We start from the raw sequence: 17,451 nt of genomic DNA, 5'->3' as shown, positions 1-17,451 counted from the left end.
TAAACAGAACTGACAAAGGGCCTCGTATATAAAAGGTATTACTAATTTGAAATGATTTGTTGTGTGTCTTTATCTGCTAACAATGATTTCCCTCTCACTTTTCACCAGTAACATTAGGCCACCGTTAAACAGAGCTGGTTTAAAGCTTTAAAAATGGTGAGGTTTTGGTTCCCAGTACAAACGGTCGCAAATGAATATCAGGAATTGGAATGCCCAGAAGTGATTACAGAGCGGTTTGTTTGTAGAGTTTTAAACCTCAATTTGTCAGGTCAACAGCACTGGGTTTCATGGCCTAACGGAAGTAAATAATTTGAGTTAATTTAGATGATTACACTTCTGCGGGGGGTTTGTCGTTCGCCGCGTCGTTGGGGGGCAGCAGGTCCAGCAGCGGGACATTCTTTTCTTTCTCTTTCAACCTGAATACAAGACAAAATATTGTTATTTCACAGGCAAATGTCACGTTCTAATATTTAATTTTGACGTCTGGAATGATCTTTACACTGGTTTTTACAAATGTTTTATAAAATCCTGCCTCTGGAGCTGGTTTAAAAATGATACAATTTAGAATAGATTTATTTAATCTCTTAATAGTTCTTTTGAGACCGACAGAGTAGAAATGATGAAAGTAAGATTTGCACCAGTCCCCTGTAGAAGCAGACACTGTAGTAAATGTGTATTTCAGGGGCCAGGTCTGCAAATTTGCCTTTAGAAATGGCAGCGGTTACTATTATTTATGTGGCAATTCGCTCTGTTCTGTCCCTTTTAAATAAAGTACTAATAAAATGTACAGCAGCTTTGTTTCCACGAACACCAGAAATCTGATCATTATCTGATTTCTTTCTGGTTATTCACACCTGAGCAGGTCTTGACAAGCAAAATTATGCACACAAAAAAGGCCAAACTAATATGGAAAACACAAACACACACACACACACACACACAGACACACAGGCGCACACAGGCGCGCACAGACACACAGGCACGCACAGGCGCGCACAGACACACAGGCGCGCACAAGCGCGCGCAGACACACAGGCGCGTGCACAGGCGCACACAGGCGCGCACAGACACACAGGCGCGCACAGACGCACGCAGGCGCCACACAGGCGCGCGCAGGCGCGCACAGGCGCGCGCAGACACACAGGCGCGCGCAGACACACAGGCGCGCGCAGACACACAGGCGCAGACACAGGCGCACGCAGACACACAGGCACAGGCACAGGCGCGCGCAGACATGCAGGCACAGGCACAGGCAAACCTGATCTGATGATAGAGTTGATCATAGACTTGATCATTCGAGTCATGTGATTTTTACTGGTCTTATAAATAAAGCCAAAGACGAGACCTTTTGGGGAACTCGATGTCGTTTATGGTGTCGGGCAGCGGGACTCCTCTGGTCTCGGGGAGCAGCAGCACCAGACCACCAGCCACGATCGCCAGAGAGCCTGAGGACCAACACCAGCATCAGGGCCAAGGCGGCAAATGTTTCACACGTTTACAAGAAAATACCAAATATGATGAGGGGCAACTCGAGCCAGATCACGGCTAATCTGTAGAGCAGGAACGGGGCCACAATGCCCCCAACGTCACACAGCGTGGAGCACACGGACACGCCAAAGTTCCTGCACAGAGAAGAGAAGGACACAGTGACACTAAATATATACAGTACCTTAGAGTAACTGTATTCTGGAAATAAAGGCTCATCTTATCTTATTCTGGTACAATTCTCCCATACAATGCAGTACCGGATCAAAATACACACAGCTCTTTCTTCTGATGTGATAAATATATGTATAATGCACAGTGTCATCCAAATAAAGCTGTTTAATCCTGTTTTTATGCTGTAACATAAAGCATTTTACTGTAAAAGTATTCCAAGTATTCGGAATACGGTGCTCTGATTGGACCAGGTAACTGTTAATATGCTGTAACTCCACAGGGGTGTCCACACTGTGGCCGGGGGCCAAATGTTTGTTGTTAAAAAGTAGTACTTTTTACAATAAAATTTGAAAAATTCAAACATTTTGATGTTATACCAACGTAATATTAATGTTCCAAGTCGTATTGAAGGTGTGGAGGCTCATCCAAACTATGTCAAATGCAACATTTCGAATGGTTTACTTCACTGTCTGTTTTATGTTGCACCAAATCACCAAAGCAAGTTCCAATGCTTGTGAATTCTTTTCATTGGCAATAAACCTTTTTTGATTCTGATTCTAATTCTGTTTGTTTGTGGCCCTCTGCTCCGTATAAGTTTTAAAATGCGGCCCTCGGTGAAAAAAGGTTTGAACACCCCTGCTGTAACTAAATGTATTCTTCAAGTATTCATCCCATCACAGGCCTACTATTCAGAACTATAACTACTGTTTTACCTGACAAATGTGGGGTAGAGCTCGGTGTTCACAAAAACCACCATCTCAAAGGTCATTGTGATGCAGAGACGACCAATGCAAGCCACCGCTGTCTTGAACCAAAACATGCCTGAAAGAAATGTTCACATAACGGTGGTAAATGTGTATAAAACTTAAAAACATTTAACGTGAATAATTGACTCAACTTTGAAGTGACCTTGAAGATGTAAAGACTGTCAACTAAAGCTTACTTCCATTCTAATAAACACACTTTTTACTCAAAAGGACAGGACATTTACTCCAGTCGCAAGATACGTTTGTTGTAGCAGCAGTTAAATACTAGTTCATGCTTTAGAATGTGTAATTGTCTGGTAGTTGTGGGTTCAGAAAGTAACGCGAAGTAATAAAATCATCCTCTAAGGCCCCCTAGAGGATGACTGAAGCTACTGCAAGAGGCCTCGATCGATCGTCTACATCAAAGTTAGGGCGGGAGATCATGCAATATGTTGAAAAAGTCAGAATATCACACTTGTTGTTCAGTAGATGAGCAAAATTACAATGTAAAGTATTTATTCTAATATTAGAATGAATAAAAACAACATAAATAAGCTTAATAAAGATAATAGGCAGAGAAATGACTTGCGTAATCTCCCAAAACAAGGTATAAAGTGATATTTCTGCACTTTTGTGGCTCATGTTATGGTCCATTCATAATTTTGATACTTGAATCAGATTTGAGCACATTCCTGATGCGCTGTTAAAATATAATCTGAAAATCATCATTTGTGTCAATAATGTACACCTCTGGGCAAAGTACATAAAAAGAGATAGAGATGTTGTGACAAAGAGCTAATCTTTAGTGTTCATGTCAAAGGAGAAAACTACAGTGTAATCTTTTTTACTTTAGGAATGCATGATTAAGTGAGCAGGACTGACTGTCGGGAATACAAGCTGTGATGAAACAAGACGCTCCGGCCACAAAGTTGGCTGTGGCAAAAGGGAGTCGTCGGCCGATCCTCTCGATGGTGACAAGGATGAGGAGGGCGGCGGGGAACTCCACCAGACCAGAGATCAGGAAGTCGATGTACACGTTTCCTCCTAAAATGCCCAGCCTCATGATCAGGCCCTGGTACACCACTGCACTGGTGAACCTGTGGGGAAATGTAACCGCAATAATGTGGATTCTTCTGTATTCTACCGTATTTTCCGGACTGTAAGTTGCACTGGAGTATAAGTCGCACCAGCCAAAAAAAGCATAATAGAGAAGAAAAAACATATATAAGTTGCACTGGAGTATGAAATCCAGTTGTAAGTGTGAAAATGACAAATGAGATCACATATAAGTCGCTCCGGAGTATAAGTGCAAGTATAAGAATATAAATATAAGTATAAGGCCAAAACTATGACTTTTTACTTCTATTCAATTAATAATATTTTACAGTTTCTCTTATGTCGAGTACAAACTATTGTAAACTGTGGTCACGTCTGGACCAGGGAAAGTCTTCTTATAGACCTGGTTTGGACCTGGTCGTATATTTTCCGAAGTGGTACTTGGTGAGAAAAGCTTGGCGTATTTACCGTGCACCGTTACCATGGTGATGATGGATAAAACATACCAGTTGTAGCTGAGAATGAAAGTGTGTTTCCTCATTTTGGGAGTGCGGATCAGGTCCATGAAGGAGGCAGTGCTGGATTGGTCTGCGTTATCGTCTGCCAAAGACTGCAGGAATGTGGAGAGTTAGAATTAGTCGAGCCGATTTGAAGAACTATTCTATTTCATAATAATAATATAATAATACTACAATGAATAATAATAATAAAGCTGTCAATTTAAAGAACGTTAAGCAACAAATTATTATTCCTGCCTATAATCTTCATTGTTATACTATTTTATTTGTATGGATGGATTTGAGCTACTGCGTGAAACCATAATAATAAATAGTATTACACATAGATATACACTTCATATTTAAGCTCTTAAACATATCCAGGAGCATAAAGTTTTGAGACTGAAATTAATAATGAACAAATACAAGCATCCAGTGCATTTCAGGCCATGTTTATAGTGGCTTAAACAACAGGATTAGCACGTTTCATACATAAGAACACAGACGGGATCATTTGTTCTCTGCTACGTAAATAACTACAGTCTTTTATTTTGCTAATTGTGACCAAATCAATTGAATGTAATTGTTGTTTCAGGGATGTAGGGCGATCTCCCTCCTGGTGTGTGGCCTCTGCCCCCCCCCCCCCCCCCGACAGGGCCCTTGGCCTGACTGTGAGTGCAGCTGTGAGTCCAGCGGTTTGTACCTCGATCTTCTTGGACAGAGTCATCCCGTTCTCTTTGGCAATGGCTTTGGTGATCTCCACAGCTTTCTCCTTTTTGTTCTGAGAGAGGAGCCATCGAGGAGACTCTGGGATGAACCTACAGCAACAGCACAATGTAAAGAGCAGTGGGACATACAGCAGGGTTTTGTGTTGAGTCACCTGTGGGTTTGTGGGAAGGGTTTATACATACAGGAAATGAGAGAGGGGGAGAGAGGGGGAGGGAGAGAGAGAGAGAGGGGGAGAGAGAGAGAGGGGGGAGAGAGAGATAGGGGGGGAGGGAGAGAGAGAGAGAGGGGGGGAGAGAGAGAGGGGGGAGAGAGAGATAGGGGGGGAGAGAGAGAGAGAGGGGGAGGGAGAGAGAGAGGGGGAGGGAGAGAGAGAGAGGGGGAGGGAGAGAGAGAGAGAGGGGGAGAGAGAGAGAGGGGGGAGAGAGAGATAGGGGGGGAGAGAGAGAGAGAGGGGGAGGGAGAGAGAGAGGGGGAGGGAGAGAGAGAGGGGGGGAGGGAGAGAGGGGGAGGGGGGGAGGGAGAGAGAGAGAGAGAGGGGGAGAGGGGGAGGGAGAGAGAGGGGGAGAGAGAGAGAGAGAGGGGGGGAGGGAGAGAGAGAGAGAGAGAGAGGGGGAGGGGGGGAGGGAGAGAGAGGGGGAGGGAGAGAGAGAGGGGGAGGGAGAGAGAGAGAGGGGGAGGGAGAGAGAGAGAGAGGGGGAGAGAGAGAGAGGGGGAGGGAGAGAGAGAGGGGGGGAGGGAGAGAGGGGGAGGGGGGGAGGGAGAGAGAGAGAGAGAGGGGGAGAGGGGGAGGGAGAGAGAGGGGGAGAGAGAGAGAGAGGGGGGGGGAGGGAGAGAGAGAGAGAGAGGGAGAGGGGGAGGGAGAGAGAGGGGGAGGGAGAGAGAGAGAGAGAGAACTGTGCTGGGAACTGCGGTGAAACTGTAAACAGTCTCTACTAAAGTTTCACCTGAGACTACTCTTCTTTGTATCTTAAAAGCCACATTGCTCCCTCATCACAGAGTACTCGAGTAGCATCAGAATGACCAGGGCGTCTCCCGCTCCTTTAACACATGACTCGATCTGCAGATTGAGAATGACTCTAGGATTAGAGTTGTTTTGTTTTTCTAAACAACAGTGTCCAGATGACTAAAACGGAATCTTTTTCTACAGAAAGAGAGATGCACAGAGAGAGAAAGAGAGAGAGAAAGAGCATGAGCGAAAGAGAGCGAGAACGAGAGAGAGAGAGCGAAAGAGAGCGAGAATGAGAGAGAGAGAGCGAAAGAGAAAGAGCGAGTTGTGAAACATTACACTGAAGTGGCTTCAGGAAAATAAGATGAAATCCTTCTTCCTCACCAATAATACGAGAGGAAGAGGATGTATGGGACGGTGAAGGCCACTTGCAGCCAGCGCCAGTTGGAGATGTAGTAAGCCAGCAGAGGTAAGAGGAGGATCCCCACACTGAAGAACATCTGGTACACGACACCCACTGTGCGCCTGAACTCGACGCCCACCAGCTCTGTGACTGAGGAAGAGCAACAGTGTGAGGAAGAGCAGCAGTGTGAGGAAGAGCAGCAGTGTGAGGAAGAACAACAGTGTGAGGAAGAGCAGCAGTGTGAGGAAGAGCAGCAGAGTGAGGAAGAGCAGCAGAGTGAGGAAGAGCAACTGAGTGAGGAAGAGCAACAGTGTGAGGAAGAGCAGCAGTGTGAGGAAGAGCAGCAGTGTGAGGAAGAGCAGCAGTGTGAGGAAGAGCAACAGTGTGAGGAAGAGCAGCAGAGTGAGGAAGAGCAACTGAGTGAGGAAGAGCAACAGTGTGAGGAAGAGCAGCAGTGTGAGGAAGAGCAGCAGTGTGAGGAAGAGCAGCAGTGTGAGGAAGAGCAGCAGAGTGAGGAAGAGCAGCAGAGTGAGGAAGAGCAACTGAGTGAGGAAGAGCAACAGTGTGAGGAAGAGCAGCAATGTGAGGAAGAGCAGCAGTGTGAGGAAGAGCAGCAGTGTGAGGAAGAGCAACAGTGTGAGGAAGAGCAGCAGAGTGAGGAAGAGCAACTGAGTGAGGAAGAGCAACAGTGTGAGGAGAGCAGCAGTGTGAGGAAGAGCAGCAGTGTGAGGAAGAGCAACAGTGTGAGGAAGAGCAGCAGAGTGAGGAAGAGCAACTGAGTGAGGAAGAGCAACAGTGTGAGGAAGAGCAGCAGAGTGAGGAAGAGCAACTGAGTGAGGAAGAGCAACAGTGTGAGGAAGAGCAGCACTGTGAGGAAGAGCAGCAGAGTGAGGAAGAGCAACTGAGTGAGGAAGAGCAACAGTGTGAGGAAGAGCAGCAGTGTGAGGAAGAGCAGCAGTGTGAGGAAGAGCAGCAGTGTGAGGAAGAGCAGCAGTGTGAGGAAGAGCAACAGTGTGAGGAAGAGCAGCAGAGTGAGGAAGAGCAACTGAGTGAGGAAGAGCAACAGTGTGAGGAAGAGCAGCAGTGTGAGGAAGAGCAGCAGTGTGAGGAAGAGCAGCAGTGTGAGGAAGAGCAACAGTGTGAGGAAGAGCAGCAGAGTGAGGAAGAGCAACTGAGTGAGGAAGAGCAACAGTGTGAGGAAGAGCAGCAGTGTGAGGAAGAGCAGCAGTGTGAGGAAGAGCAGCAGTGTGAGGAAGAGCAGCAGTGTGAGGAAGAGCAACAGTGTGAGGAAGAGCAGCAGAGTGAGGAAGAGCAACTGAGTGAGGAAGAGCAACAGTGTGAGGAAGAGCAGCAGTGTGAGGAAGAGCAGCAGTGTGAGGAAGAGCAGCAGTGTGAGGAAGAGCAACAGTGTGAGGAAGAGCAACAGTGTGAGGAAGAGCAGCAGTGTGAGGAAAAACAGAGTGAGGAAGAGCAACAGTGTGAGGAAGAGCAGCAGTGTGAGGAAGAGCAGCAGTGTGAGGAAGAGCAGCAGTGTGAGGAAGAGCAACAGTGTGAGGAAGAGCAGCAGTGTGAGGAAAAACAGAGTGAGGAAAAACAGAGTGAGGAAGAGCAACAGTGTGAGGAAGAGCAACAGTGTGAGGAAGAGCAACAGTGTGAGGAAGAGCAGCAGTGTGAGGAAGAGCAGCAGTGTGAGGAAGAGCAGCAGTGTGAGGAAGAACAACAGAGTGAGGAAGAGCAGCAGTGTGAGGAAGAGCAGCAGTGTGAGGAAGAGCAGCAGTGTGAGGAAGAGCAGCAGTGTGAGGAAGAACAACAGAGTGAGGAAGAACAACAGAGTGAGGAAGAGCAACAGAGTGAGGAAGAGCAGCAGTGTGAGGAAGAGCAGCAGTGTGAGGAAGAGCAACAGTGTGAGGAAGAGCAACAGTGTGAGGAAGAGCAGCAGTGTGAGGAAGAACAACAGAGTGAGGAAGAACAACAGAGTGAGGAAGAGCAGCAGTGTGAGGAAGAGCAGCAGTGTGAGGAAGAGCAGCAGTGTGAGGAAGAGCAGCAGTGTGAGGAAGAGCAGCAGTGTGAGGAAGAGCAACAGTGTGAGGAAGAGCAGCAGTGTGAGGAAAAACAGAGTGAGGAAAAACAGAGTGAGGAAGAGCAACAGTGTGAGGAAGAGCAACAGTGTGAGGAAGAGCAACAGTGTGAGGAAGAGCAGCAGTGTGAGGAAGAGCAGCAGTGTGAGGAAGAGCAGCAGTGTGAGGAAGAACAACAGAGTGAGGAAGAGCAGCAGTGTGAGGAAGAGCAGCAGTGTGAGGAAGAGCAGCAGTGTGAGGAAGAGCAGCAGTGTGAGGAAGAACAACAGAGTGAGGAAGAGCAACAGAGTGAGGAAGAGCAACAGTGTGAGGAAGAGCAGCAGTGTGAGGAAGAGCAGCAGTGTGAGGAAGAGCAACTGTGTGAGGAAGAGCAGCAGTGTGAGGAAGAGCAGCAGTGTGAGGAAGAGCGGCAGTGTGAGGAAGAGCGGCAGTGTGAGGAAGAGCAGCAGTGTGAGGAAGAGCAGCAGTGTGACTGAGGAAGAGCAGCAGTGTGAGGAAGAGCGGCAGTGTGAGGAAGAGCAACAGTGTGAGGAAGAGCTGCAGTGTGAGGAAGAGCAGCAGTGTGAGGAAGAGCAGCAGTGTGACTGAGGAAGAGCAGCAGTGTGACTGAGGAAGAGCAGCAGTGTGACTGAGGAAGAGCAGCAGTGTGAGGAAGAGCAGCAGTGTGAGGAAGAGCAGCAGTGTGAGGAAGAGCAGCAGTGTGAGGAAGAGCAGCAGTGTGAGGAAGAGCAGCAGTGTGAGGAAGAGCAACAGTGTGAGGAAGAGCAACAGTGTGAGGAAGAGCAGCAGTGTGAGGAAGAGCAGCAGTGTGACTGAGGAAGAGCAACAGTGTGAATTAGGAAGAGCAGCAGTGTGAGGAAGAGCAGCAGTGTGAGGAAGAGCAGCAGTGTGAGCAAGAGCAGCAGTGTGACCGAGGAAGAGCAGCAGTGTGAGGAAGAGCAGCAGTGAGAGGAAGAGCAAAAGCGTGAGGAAGAGCAAAAGCGTGAGGAAAAGCAACAGTGTGAGGAAAAGCAACAGTGTGAGGAAGAGCAACATTGTGAGGAAGAGCAGCAGTGAGAGGAAGAGCAGCAGTGAGAGGAAGAGCAAAAGTGTGAGGAAGAGCAAAAGTGTGAGGAAAAGCAACAGTGTGAGGAAGAGCAACAGTGTGAGGAAGAGCAACAGTGTGAGGAAGAGCAACAGTGTGAGGAAGAGCAACAGTGTGAGGAAAAGCAACAGTGTGAGGAAAAGCAACAGTGTGAGGAAGAGCAACAGTGTGAGGAAGAGTAAAAGTGTGAGGAAGAGCAACAGTGTGAGGAAGAGCAAAAGTGTGAGGAAGAGCAAAAGTGTGAGGAAAAGCAGCAGTGTGAGGAAGAGCAACAGTGTGAGGAAGAGCAACATTGTGAGGAAGAGCAGCAGTGAGAGGAAGAGCAAAAGTGTGAGGAAGAGCAAAAGTGTGAGGAAAAGCAACAGTGTGAGGAAGAGCAACAGTGTGAGGAAGAGCAACAGTGTGAGGAAGAGCAACCGTGTGAGGAAGAGTAAAAGTGTGAGGAAGAGCAACAGTGTGAGGAAAAGCAACAGTGTGAGGAAGAGCAACAGTGTGAGGAAGAACAACAGTGTGAGGAAGAGCAGCAGTGTGAGGAAGAGCAGCAGTGTGAGGAAGAGCAGCAGTGTGAGGAAGAGCAGCAGTGTGAGGAAGAGCAGCAGTGTGACTGAGGAAGAGCAGCAGTGTGACTGAGGAAGAGCAGCAGTGTGACTGAGGAAGAGCAGCAGTGTGAGGAAGAGCAGCAGTGTGAGGAAGAGCAGCAGTGTGAGGAAGAGCAGCAGTGTGAGGAAGAGCAGCAGTGTGAGGAAGAGCAGCAGTGTGAGGAAGAGCAGCAGTGTGAGGAAGAGCAACAGTGTGACTGAGGAAGAGCAACAGTGTGACTGAGGAAGAGCAGCAGTGTGAGGAAGAGCAGCAGTGTGAGGAAGAGCAGCAGTGTGAGGAAGAGCAACAGTGTGACTGAGGAAGAGCAGCAGTGTGACTGAGGAAGAGCAGCAGTGTGAGGAAGAGCAGCAGTGTGAGGAAGAGCAGCAGTGTGAGGAAGAGCAACAGTGTGAGGAATGAAGTCCATGGTTTGTATCATAAGCTGTTTTGAAATTGGATGTTGTAAACGTTCATATAGATTCATATTGTGTGTGTAAGAAGTTCTCACCGGGACTCTAAGGACACTTCATCTACTCTCGCTCTACGTGCCAAGTGAGTGCACGATGAAGAGGCGGCTCAGAAGCGATGCCAGTTTGGGTGTGGTGTATATTGTTACCTTCAGGGAGGTTGGCACTAGATCATACATTCCTAACTCACGGAAGTCCAAATTTGGTCCTGCTGATACAACTCAGGTAATCATTTTCTCTCTCTAAAAAGCTTTTTTTCACTGCATTACAGTCTGTTCCACTTCACACGTAGTATAGGGTTAACCCTAACCCTTTACCCTAACCCTAACCCTTTACCCTAACCCTTTACCCTAACCCTTTACCCTAACCCTTTACCCTAACCCTAACCCCCAACCCTAACCCCCAACCCTAACCCTTTACCCTAACCCTTTACCCTAACCCTAACCCTTTACCCTAACCCCCAACCCTTTACCCTAACCCTAACCCTTTACCCTAACCCTAACCCTTTACCCTAACCCTAACCCTTTACCCTAACCCTAACCCTAACCCTTTACCCTAACCCCCAACCCTAACCCCCAACCCTAACCCCCAACCCTAACCCCCAACCCTAACCCTAACCCTTAAACCCCAACCCTAACCCTTAAACCCCAACCCCCAATCCTTAACCCTCAACCCTAACCCCTAATCCTAACCTTAACCCTAACCCTTAACCCCCAACCCTTAACCCCCAACCCTTAACCCCCAACCCTAACCCCCAACCCTAACCCCCAACCCTAACCCTTAACCCCCAACCCTAACCCCCAATCCTTAACCCTCAACCCTAATCCTAACCCTTAACGCCTCACCCTAACCTTAACCCTAGCCCTTAATCCCTCACCCTAACCTTAACCCTAACCCTTAACCCCTTACACCTAATCCTAACCTTAACCCCTCACCCCTAATCCTTAACCCCTCACCTTCACCCCTCACCCCTAATCCTAACCTTACCTCTAACCTTAACCCCTCACCCCTAACCTTAACCCTTCACCCCTAATCCTAACCTTAACCCTAACCCTTAACCCCTCACTCTAACCTTACCTCTAACCTTAACCCCTCACCCTAACCCTTAACCCTTAACTCCAAGCTTTTGCAGTAGTTAGGAGACGAGGGAAAATTGTTTAACAAACTAGACTGTGTAATCTATAAGTTAAAAAAGTCACACACGAAAAAAAATTAAAGGTCGGAGTGAGAGTGGAACCTCGTATGTCGCCACCATATTGGATTCTGTAACTTTCAAATTCGGACTTCCGTGAGTTGGGAGTGTATGATCTAGTGCTGACCCTTCAGGGAGGTAGTGGACCCCCCCCCCCCAAATGTCATCCAGGTGTGTGGATGTGAACTATTTGAGCCCCTCCCCTCAGACAGGAGGCTACAGACCAGAACCTCCCGCCACAAGAACAGTTTCTTTCCGTCGTTGGACTCATGAACACTTCAACACCAGCCACTTTCTGCACTGCATCTGTCATTGTAACTGTACATTTGGTGTGCAGAAGTTTAGTTTGATCTTAAAAGTCAATGTAAATGTTTTTTCTTTAACACATGCCTTATTTGATATATCTTGTTCATTGTTGTATGTTGCACCGAATCACCAAAGCAAGTTCCTAGCCTGTGAATTTGTATACATTTTGCTATTATATTGTCGTTTCATGTTGCACCTTATCACAGAAGAAAGTTCCTAGTTTGTGAATCTTGTTTTAATGTTGTTTTAATGCACTTTATGCACGTTTTTCTGCTTCTGACCTACGCACTTCGGGGGTCCCTGCAGGTCGCTCCACGTTACTATTAGGTAGTTATTGTCGCGCTCTTTAATAAGGTTTGACCATAGACCCACGGAACTTTTAAAAGACTCATACCGATGCACAAACTGTGATTACTGTGGTACAACTGAATCTGAGCTTGCTTGATATGTTGAAACTATTTATTAAAATGAGTGAATTAGTTGAATTACACCTTCCGTCATAGACCTGGAATGAACCCGTGTGTCCTTTAGCGTCGTTTCATTTAGTGTAATCTAAAGTCAATTTTGATCATTATTTTACAACCCAAACCCGCTCTGATCCATGTACTTACTGTTATCAAAAGGATGAAAAGTGTATCCTTGTTTACCCTGCGACTGGTAAGAAAAGCCCGCTGTGATTGAAAAGCTGCAAATAGTTAGTCATTCTCTTACTGAGCACGTATCCTGCCACCCAGCCTCCTTTCACCCCGAAGCCATACAGCGCCCTGAACACTAGCAAGGACACGTAATTCGGCGCCACGGCAACCAGGATCCCAGCAATCCCGTTGAGCAGGTTGGACATCAGAAAGGACAGTTTACGGCCAAACCTGCGCACAATGTGTTTGAGTCTTTATTAGATACACTGTGGGATATAGTTTTTAATTTCACACGATCACAAATTTTCATCATTTGTTGATTTTAATAGTAACAAGTATTGTTAAATGCAATTTAAACTTAAGTCGCAATACAACTTTACCTGTCAGCCAGGTATCCGATAGCAATGCTCCCGATGAGGAAGCCCACATTGAGAGTGGCCTGAAACATGTCCACCAGCCAAGCATCTGAACACACCAGGTCAAACTGGAACAAAGGCAACAATTACCATCCAGAGTCAGGCCAAATCAGTCAAAGATGGGAGCGTACACAAACTAAGTACCCACGTATGAGCACCGTTATTTCACAATGGTCCAAGAAATGACTCAAGAGCAAAAAATATTTGGGGAAACAACTCAAATAAGATTAACTGGTGCAATATGGAGTTAATGTGAAGAACAAAACATCAGCTTATACATAGATTGGTATTTCCACAGACCACCAAAATAATAATGGACTCTGATCTGAATGAGGTGCAAGAAGCACAAAGGTCACCTGTGTAATCAAAACTTTACTGAACTCTTACACTGAAAGAGTAAAAGGTAAAAGAGTAAAAGAAGGGCATCTGAAAACAGAGAATGGCAATTGAATTATTAAATCACTTAAGTACATTTATTGCTTTCAGAATAATAAGCTTTTTGACAATATGCTTTTTCCACAGGCACTGACAGGCTCCTTCTGAAGTGTTGATTTATCCAGGGTTGGGTCTGGCTTAAATTTAGGAGTTCTTGCAAAACAGTGCGTGCAACAACAGGAGAATCATGTCTATTGTGGTTTAAAGGTTAAAGCGGAAGTGGTTTAAATCCATGTCCCATACTTACTTCAGTGACAAAGGACTGCCGGCCCTCGTAGTCGTACTCCCAGCCATGTTTGCAGCTGCTCCTGGGGCTCTGACTCAGGTCCAGCAGCTCCTGGCCCCGCTCGCAGCTCAGAGCGCTCCGGTTCAGCTCCACGTCGTACTGCAGACAGGAGCTGGGCTGGAGCTCCCCGGACACGTTGAGCATCGGGACGCTCCTCCTGATGCTGTCCCGAAGAGTCCACCCGCACGCCTCCCTCTGCTGCTGCACCGCGGGCTGCCGGCACCAGTGCTCCGGCGTGAAGCCCTGGAACACTATCCCCACGTAGATCCCGGCCCACGGCATGGACACCAGACAGAACAGGGCGAATATGCGCTTCTGAGACCGGCCAAACTTCCCCGTTTCCTCCAGGATGTCATCAAAAGTGGTCATGGTCCTGCTGTGGCCGTGTCCCGCTGCAGACTGAAGCTCTTGCCCCACAGCCTCTGCTCGTGTGTTTTAACTGAGCCGGAGAGAGCAAAGGTTCAAACTGGGACAGAGCAGAGGCGCCTCCAACATTTAGTCAGTAACTTTCAGGACGTCAGAAAATGTGCAAATAAACTCAATAAGTAACACCAGCACATGATACAAAGTAATGTTTAAGCACATTTTACATTTAGACCTGAAAATCTAAACGTTTTTATATGTTTTTAAAATAACAACCACATACATCTACAATAGGATACGCACCTAACAAGCCCAACTAGATTTAAAAATGGATTTACCAGCAGGACATAAGATTCAGTCCAACTACAAAGCAGCATGTTATGACAGCATTTTAAATTATAGGGCAAACTTCTTCATGCTTTTAATACAAAAAGATATGAATGGATATTGCAGCTAGACGAAAAAAGAAGCCACATTAAAAACTTCCAATAAACACCGAGTAATGGGATCAGCAACAGTGGACGCAAGAATTCACAGGGTTTGCCAAATAACAGCCCATCATTTGTGTCCGTCGAGTGTACTGTACAGTGCATTTACTTAAATTAGCAACTATCAAATCAAAGACTAGCACAATGAAGAGCAGATCTCATATTTATTCAAATAATGCAATAATTTACATTGCTGCCCAAAACAGAGAAACAGGCAGAGGGTGGAAAACACACATGGAACATACCAAGATCACTGCCCACGTCCTCGCATCATCAGTTGTGATCTGGAGTGCAGTTAAACACAAATGAAACCAGAGAGTTTTTTTTTTAAACAAAGACAAAAATAAAACCAGAACAAAAGCCACTCATTTCCAGTTTGAGTCGGAATCATGCAGAAAACGGTGGTGCTACAGCAGGGCCAGACTTCACATCAGCGTACCATCGATTCACAGTACCATGAGCCATAAAGCCAACGCCGGAGGACAGATGAGAGGCATTTGTGAACTGCCAGGTGCAATGAAGTGAACTTATGATTCAAATTTTGGCTGAATGGTAAGATTTGATTTAAAACGACGCATTATGAAGATGACTAAAACATGCAGACTTGTACTAGCTGCGCCAGAGCAAGTTGAACCACAACGTTAACGCTTCTGGAAGTCTTTGGAGAGTCTGCACTAATGTCCCAAAGCCTGAGGGTAGCACAGGCATTACACCAATATAAAGTGTTGTCAGGTTTACAAACCCCATCGTTGGCACAACTTAAGAACCTACGTAAAAATTGTTGGCATTAGTGTCCCTATTTTCTCCATACATTTTCGCTTAGAACACCAGAAAGACTTTTAGCACAGAGCTTTAACACCTCCCTGAACAATGTGAAAATGTGCTACTCCCCGACAACTTAAATCCATGGTTCATTTAAGAAAAGAAAAAAAAAAAAAAGAAAAAAAAAATCTGTATCAATCAATTCAAACGGCTTCAGACAATACAGACATGGTACACAATGAATACTTTTATGAATAATGGATTCTTCTGGATTATTAAAACACACTCGACGTGATATGTGGCGAGTTGAGGTCATTTAAAAAGGCAAATATATTACATATTCACCTTCTTCTGTAAGGCTAAACATATCGAGAGCAGTTTAGAGAACTGGGCAGCCCAAAACGTGTGGCAGGCATTATTGTGTTACTGTTTGGGTTATGCCTTTATGAATCCTGGGGAGAATATGGTTTGGCAAAGCGAACGGTTGAACCATGTCGCCTCATTGCACTAATCTGTCAGTCACCTTTAAAATATGGCTTTGAGAACACCTCATCATTCATCCTTTCACTCGTAAGACCGATCTCAGACAAACTTAAATAATCATAAAAACGTGAACTCGTCTCCGGTGAAAAGAAAGCATCCATTTCAGGACATTTATGTACAAGACCAAAACGAGACCGCATTGAGCCCATGACCAGACGATGAAAACGCTAAGTAGATTCATCTGTAGGAAGGCATCATGCTCGCTTTAAGGGGCAAGAAGAGAAAGTTCTGCATTTTACCCATTAGGATTAATATATTCCCTTTAGAAACACATTCAACAACTATGTCCAGCAAAATCAGCAGGTTTCTTCTCCCATAAATCGGCAAAAATATTCCAAAAACTTGCCAAAAAATATGGCAACCCCAAAAGATGACAGTCGTTTTCTGAAAAGTTTGACATTTTCACGAGTCCGCAATTTTATATTTATCGAATTTACAATAAGTAGAATCCAATTTGACCATTTATTTTGATGAGCCGATCAGTCGAGCCCTGTCAAGAGGCACAACGCACTAGTTTAGTCCTATCAGTGACTTTAACGCATATATATGATAAAAGTGCTACAAAATGTGCTTAAATAAAGAAAGTGTGTCATCTTCAGGGGTTGACTTTTACTCGTCAGTTACTTCATTTTCCAGGTCAAAGGTGAGGGGTTCAGTTTTGGGTTCAATAAATAAACGCTTAAACGCCAGCCGTCTGTCCACATCTGCGCTGTAAAAGGTGCAGTCCAACCGAAAAGTCCCGAGAGAGAGAAGAAGAAACATGTCCACTGCTGTCGCCCTGGAGACATTCACTGAGAAAGAGCGAAAACAGGAAGAGGAAGTGACATCACATCCGCAGCAGGTCCTCGTCGCTGTCGTCCTCCTCCCGTTTCTGATTGGCCGTTGTCGTGCCGTTGCCGTGGCTGAAGGGGCGGAGTTTCTTTCTCCTCCGGTCCGAGTCGTCCAAGAGGCCAACCAGGTCTTCATCACTCTCCTCCTGGAAAGAGTCAGAAATTGAGTTTTAGGTGCTTTTTTTTAATAATAAATCAAATGCTGAGCCCAAACAAACTTTCACAAATTATTCTTTTTGTGGTTTTTTATCTGATACAAATTTGAAGCGAGAAAAAAAAGCATATTTGATTTTTTTTAAATAGAGAAGCAAACTGACATTTGTACCAGTAAAGTCAAAATTGTTGCTTATTAATTGTTATAAAGAGTCATAAAGGTCATATCAGGTTATATAAAGTCATAAAAGTCATCAATTTTGATTGATTCCTGCATGTTTGAGTAATCCTTTAATAATAATAATAATAATAATAATAATAATAATAATAATAATAATAATAATAATAATAATAATAATAATAATAATAATAATAATAATAATAATAATAATAATAATAATAATAATAATAATAATAATAATAATAATAATAATAATAATAATAATAATAATAATAATAATAATAATAATAATAATAATAATAATAATAATAATAATAATAATAATAATAATAATAATAATAATAATAATAATAATAATAATAATAATAATAATAATAATAATAATAATAATAATAATAATAATAGTGAAGAGAGGGGCAGAGTTGTCAACCGATCACCACCTGGTGGTGAGTTGGATCCGCTGGCGGAGGAGGAAGCCGGACAGACTTGGCAGACCCAAGCGCATTGTGAGGGTCTGTTGGGAACGTCTAGTGGAGCCCTCTGTCAGTAGGGTATTCAACTCGCACCTCCGGGAGAGCTTCTCCCATGTCCCGGGGGAGGCTGGGGACATTGAGTCC

General features: G+C 45.2%; 2 protein-coding genes across 2 annotated transcripts in view; both read right to left on the bottom strand.

Moving 5' to 3' along the window:
* Positions 1–65: 65 nt before the first annotated feature.
* LOC140358554 (solute carrier family 22 member 2-like) lies at positions 66–13,926 on the bottom strand. Its single transcript, XM_072443470.1, has 11 exons — positions 13,476–13,926; positions 12,758–12,861; positions 12,454–12,608; positions 6,018–6,186; positions 4,662–4,776; positions 3,968–4,071; positions 3,288–3,502; positions 2,373–2,481; positions 1,510–1,622; positions 1,346–1,445; positions 66–416 (listed from the first exon to the last, which is right to left on the bottom strand). The coding sequence occupies exons 1-11, from the start codon at positions 13,881–13,883 to the stop codon at positions 329–331; spliced, it is 1,680 nt and encodes a 559-aa protein (XP_072299571.1). The 5' UTR covers positions 13,884–13,926; the 3' UTR covers positions 66–328.
* A 590-nt stretch (positions 13,927–14,516) lies between these two features.
* The window catches only part of igf2r (insulin-like growth factor 2 receptor), a 33,216-nt gene continuing 30,281 nt past the window's right edge, over positions 14,517–17,451 (bottom strand). The window contains exon 50 of the mRNA XM_072443294.1: positions 14,517–16,646. Coding sequence (XP_072299395.1) covers positions 16,497–16,646 — 150 coding nt within the window. The 3' untranslated portion in view covers positions 14,517–16,496. The remainder of the gene's footprint in view (positions 16,647–17,451) is intronic.

This window comes from Eucyclogobius newberryi, unplaced genomic scaffold (assembly GCF_026437365.1).
Source record: "Eucyclogobius newberryi isolate DKJ021-1_F unplaced genomic scaffold, fEucNew1.0.hap1 SCAF_1, whole genome shotgun sequence".
Classification (NCBI taxonomy): domain Eukaryota; kingdom Metazoa; phylum Chordata; class Actinopteri; order Gobiiformes; family Gobiidae; genus Eucyclogobius; species Eucyclogobius newberryi.
The sequence above is the reverse complement of the archived record's forward strand: the minus strand, read 5'-3'. Positions and strand labels throughout refer to the sequence as shown.

Coding starts and splice junctions, on each gene's coding strand:
- LOC140358554 (XM_072443470.1), bottom strand. CDS start 13,883: ATGACCACTTTTGATGACATCCTGGAGGAAACGGGGAAGTTTGGCCGG. Junction 4,777..6,017: donor CTCTTCCTCTCGTATTATTG/GTGAGGAAGAAG, acceptor CTGTTGCTGTAG/GTTCATCCCAGAGTCTCCTC. Junction 1,623..2,372: donor CTCTACCCCACATTTGTCAG/GTAAAACAGTAG, acceptor TTCTCTGTGCAG/GAACTTTGGCGTGTCCGTGT.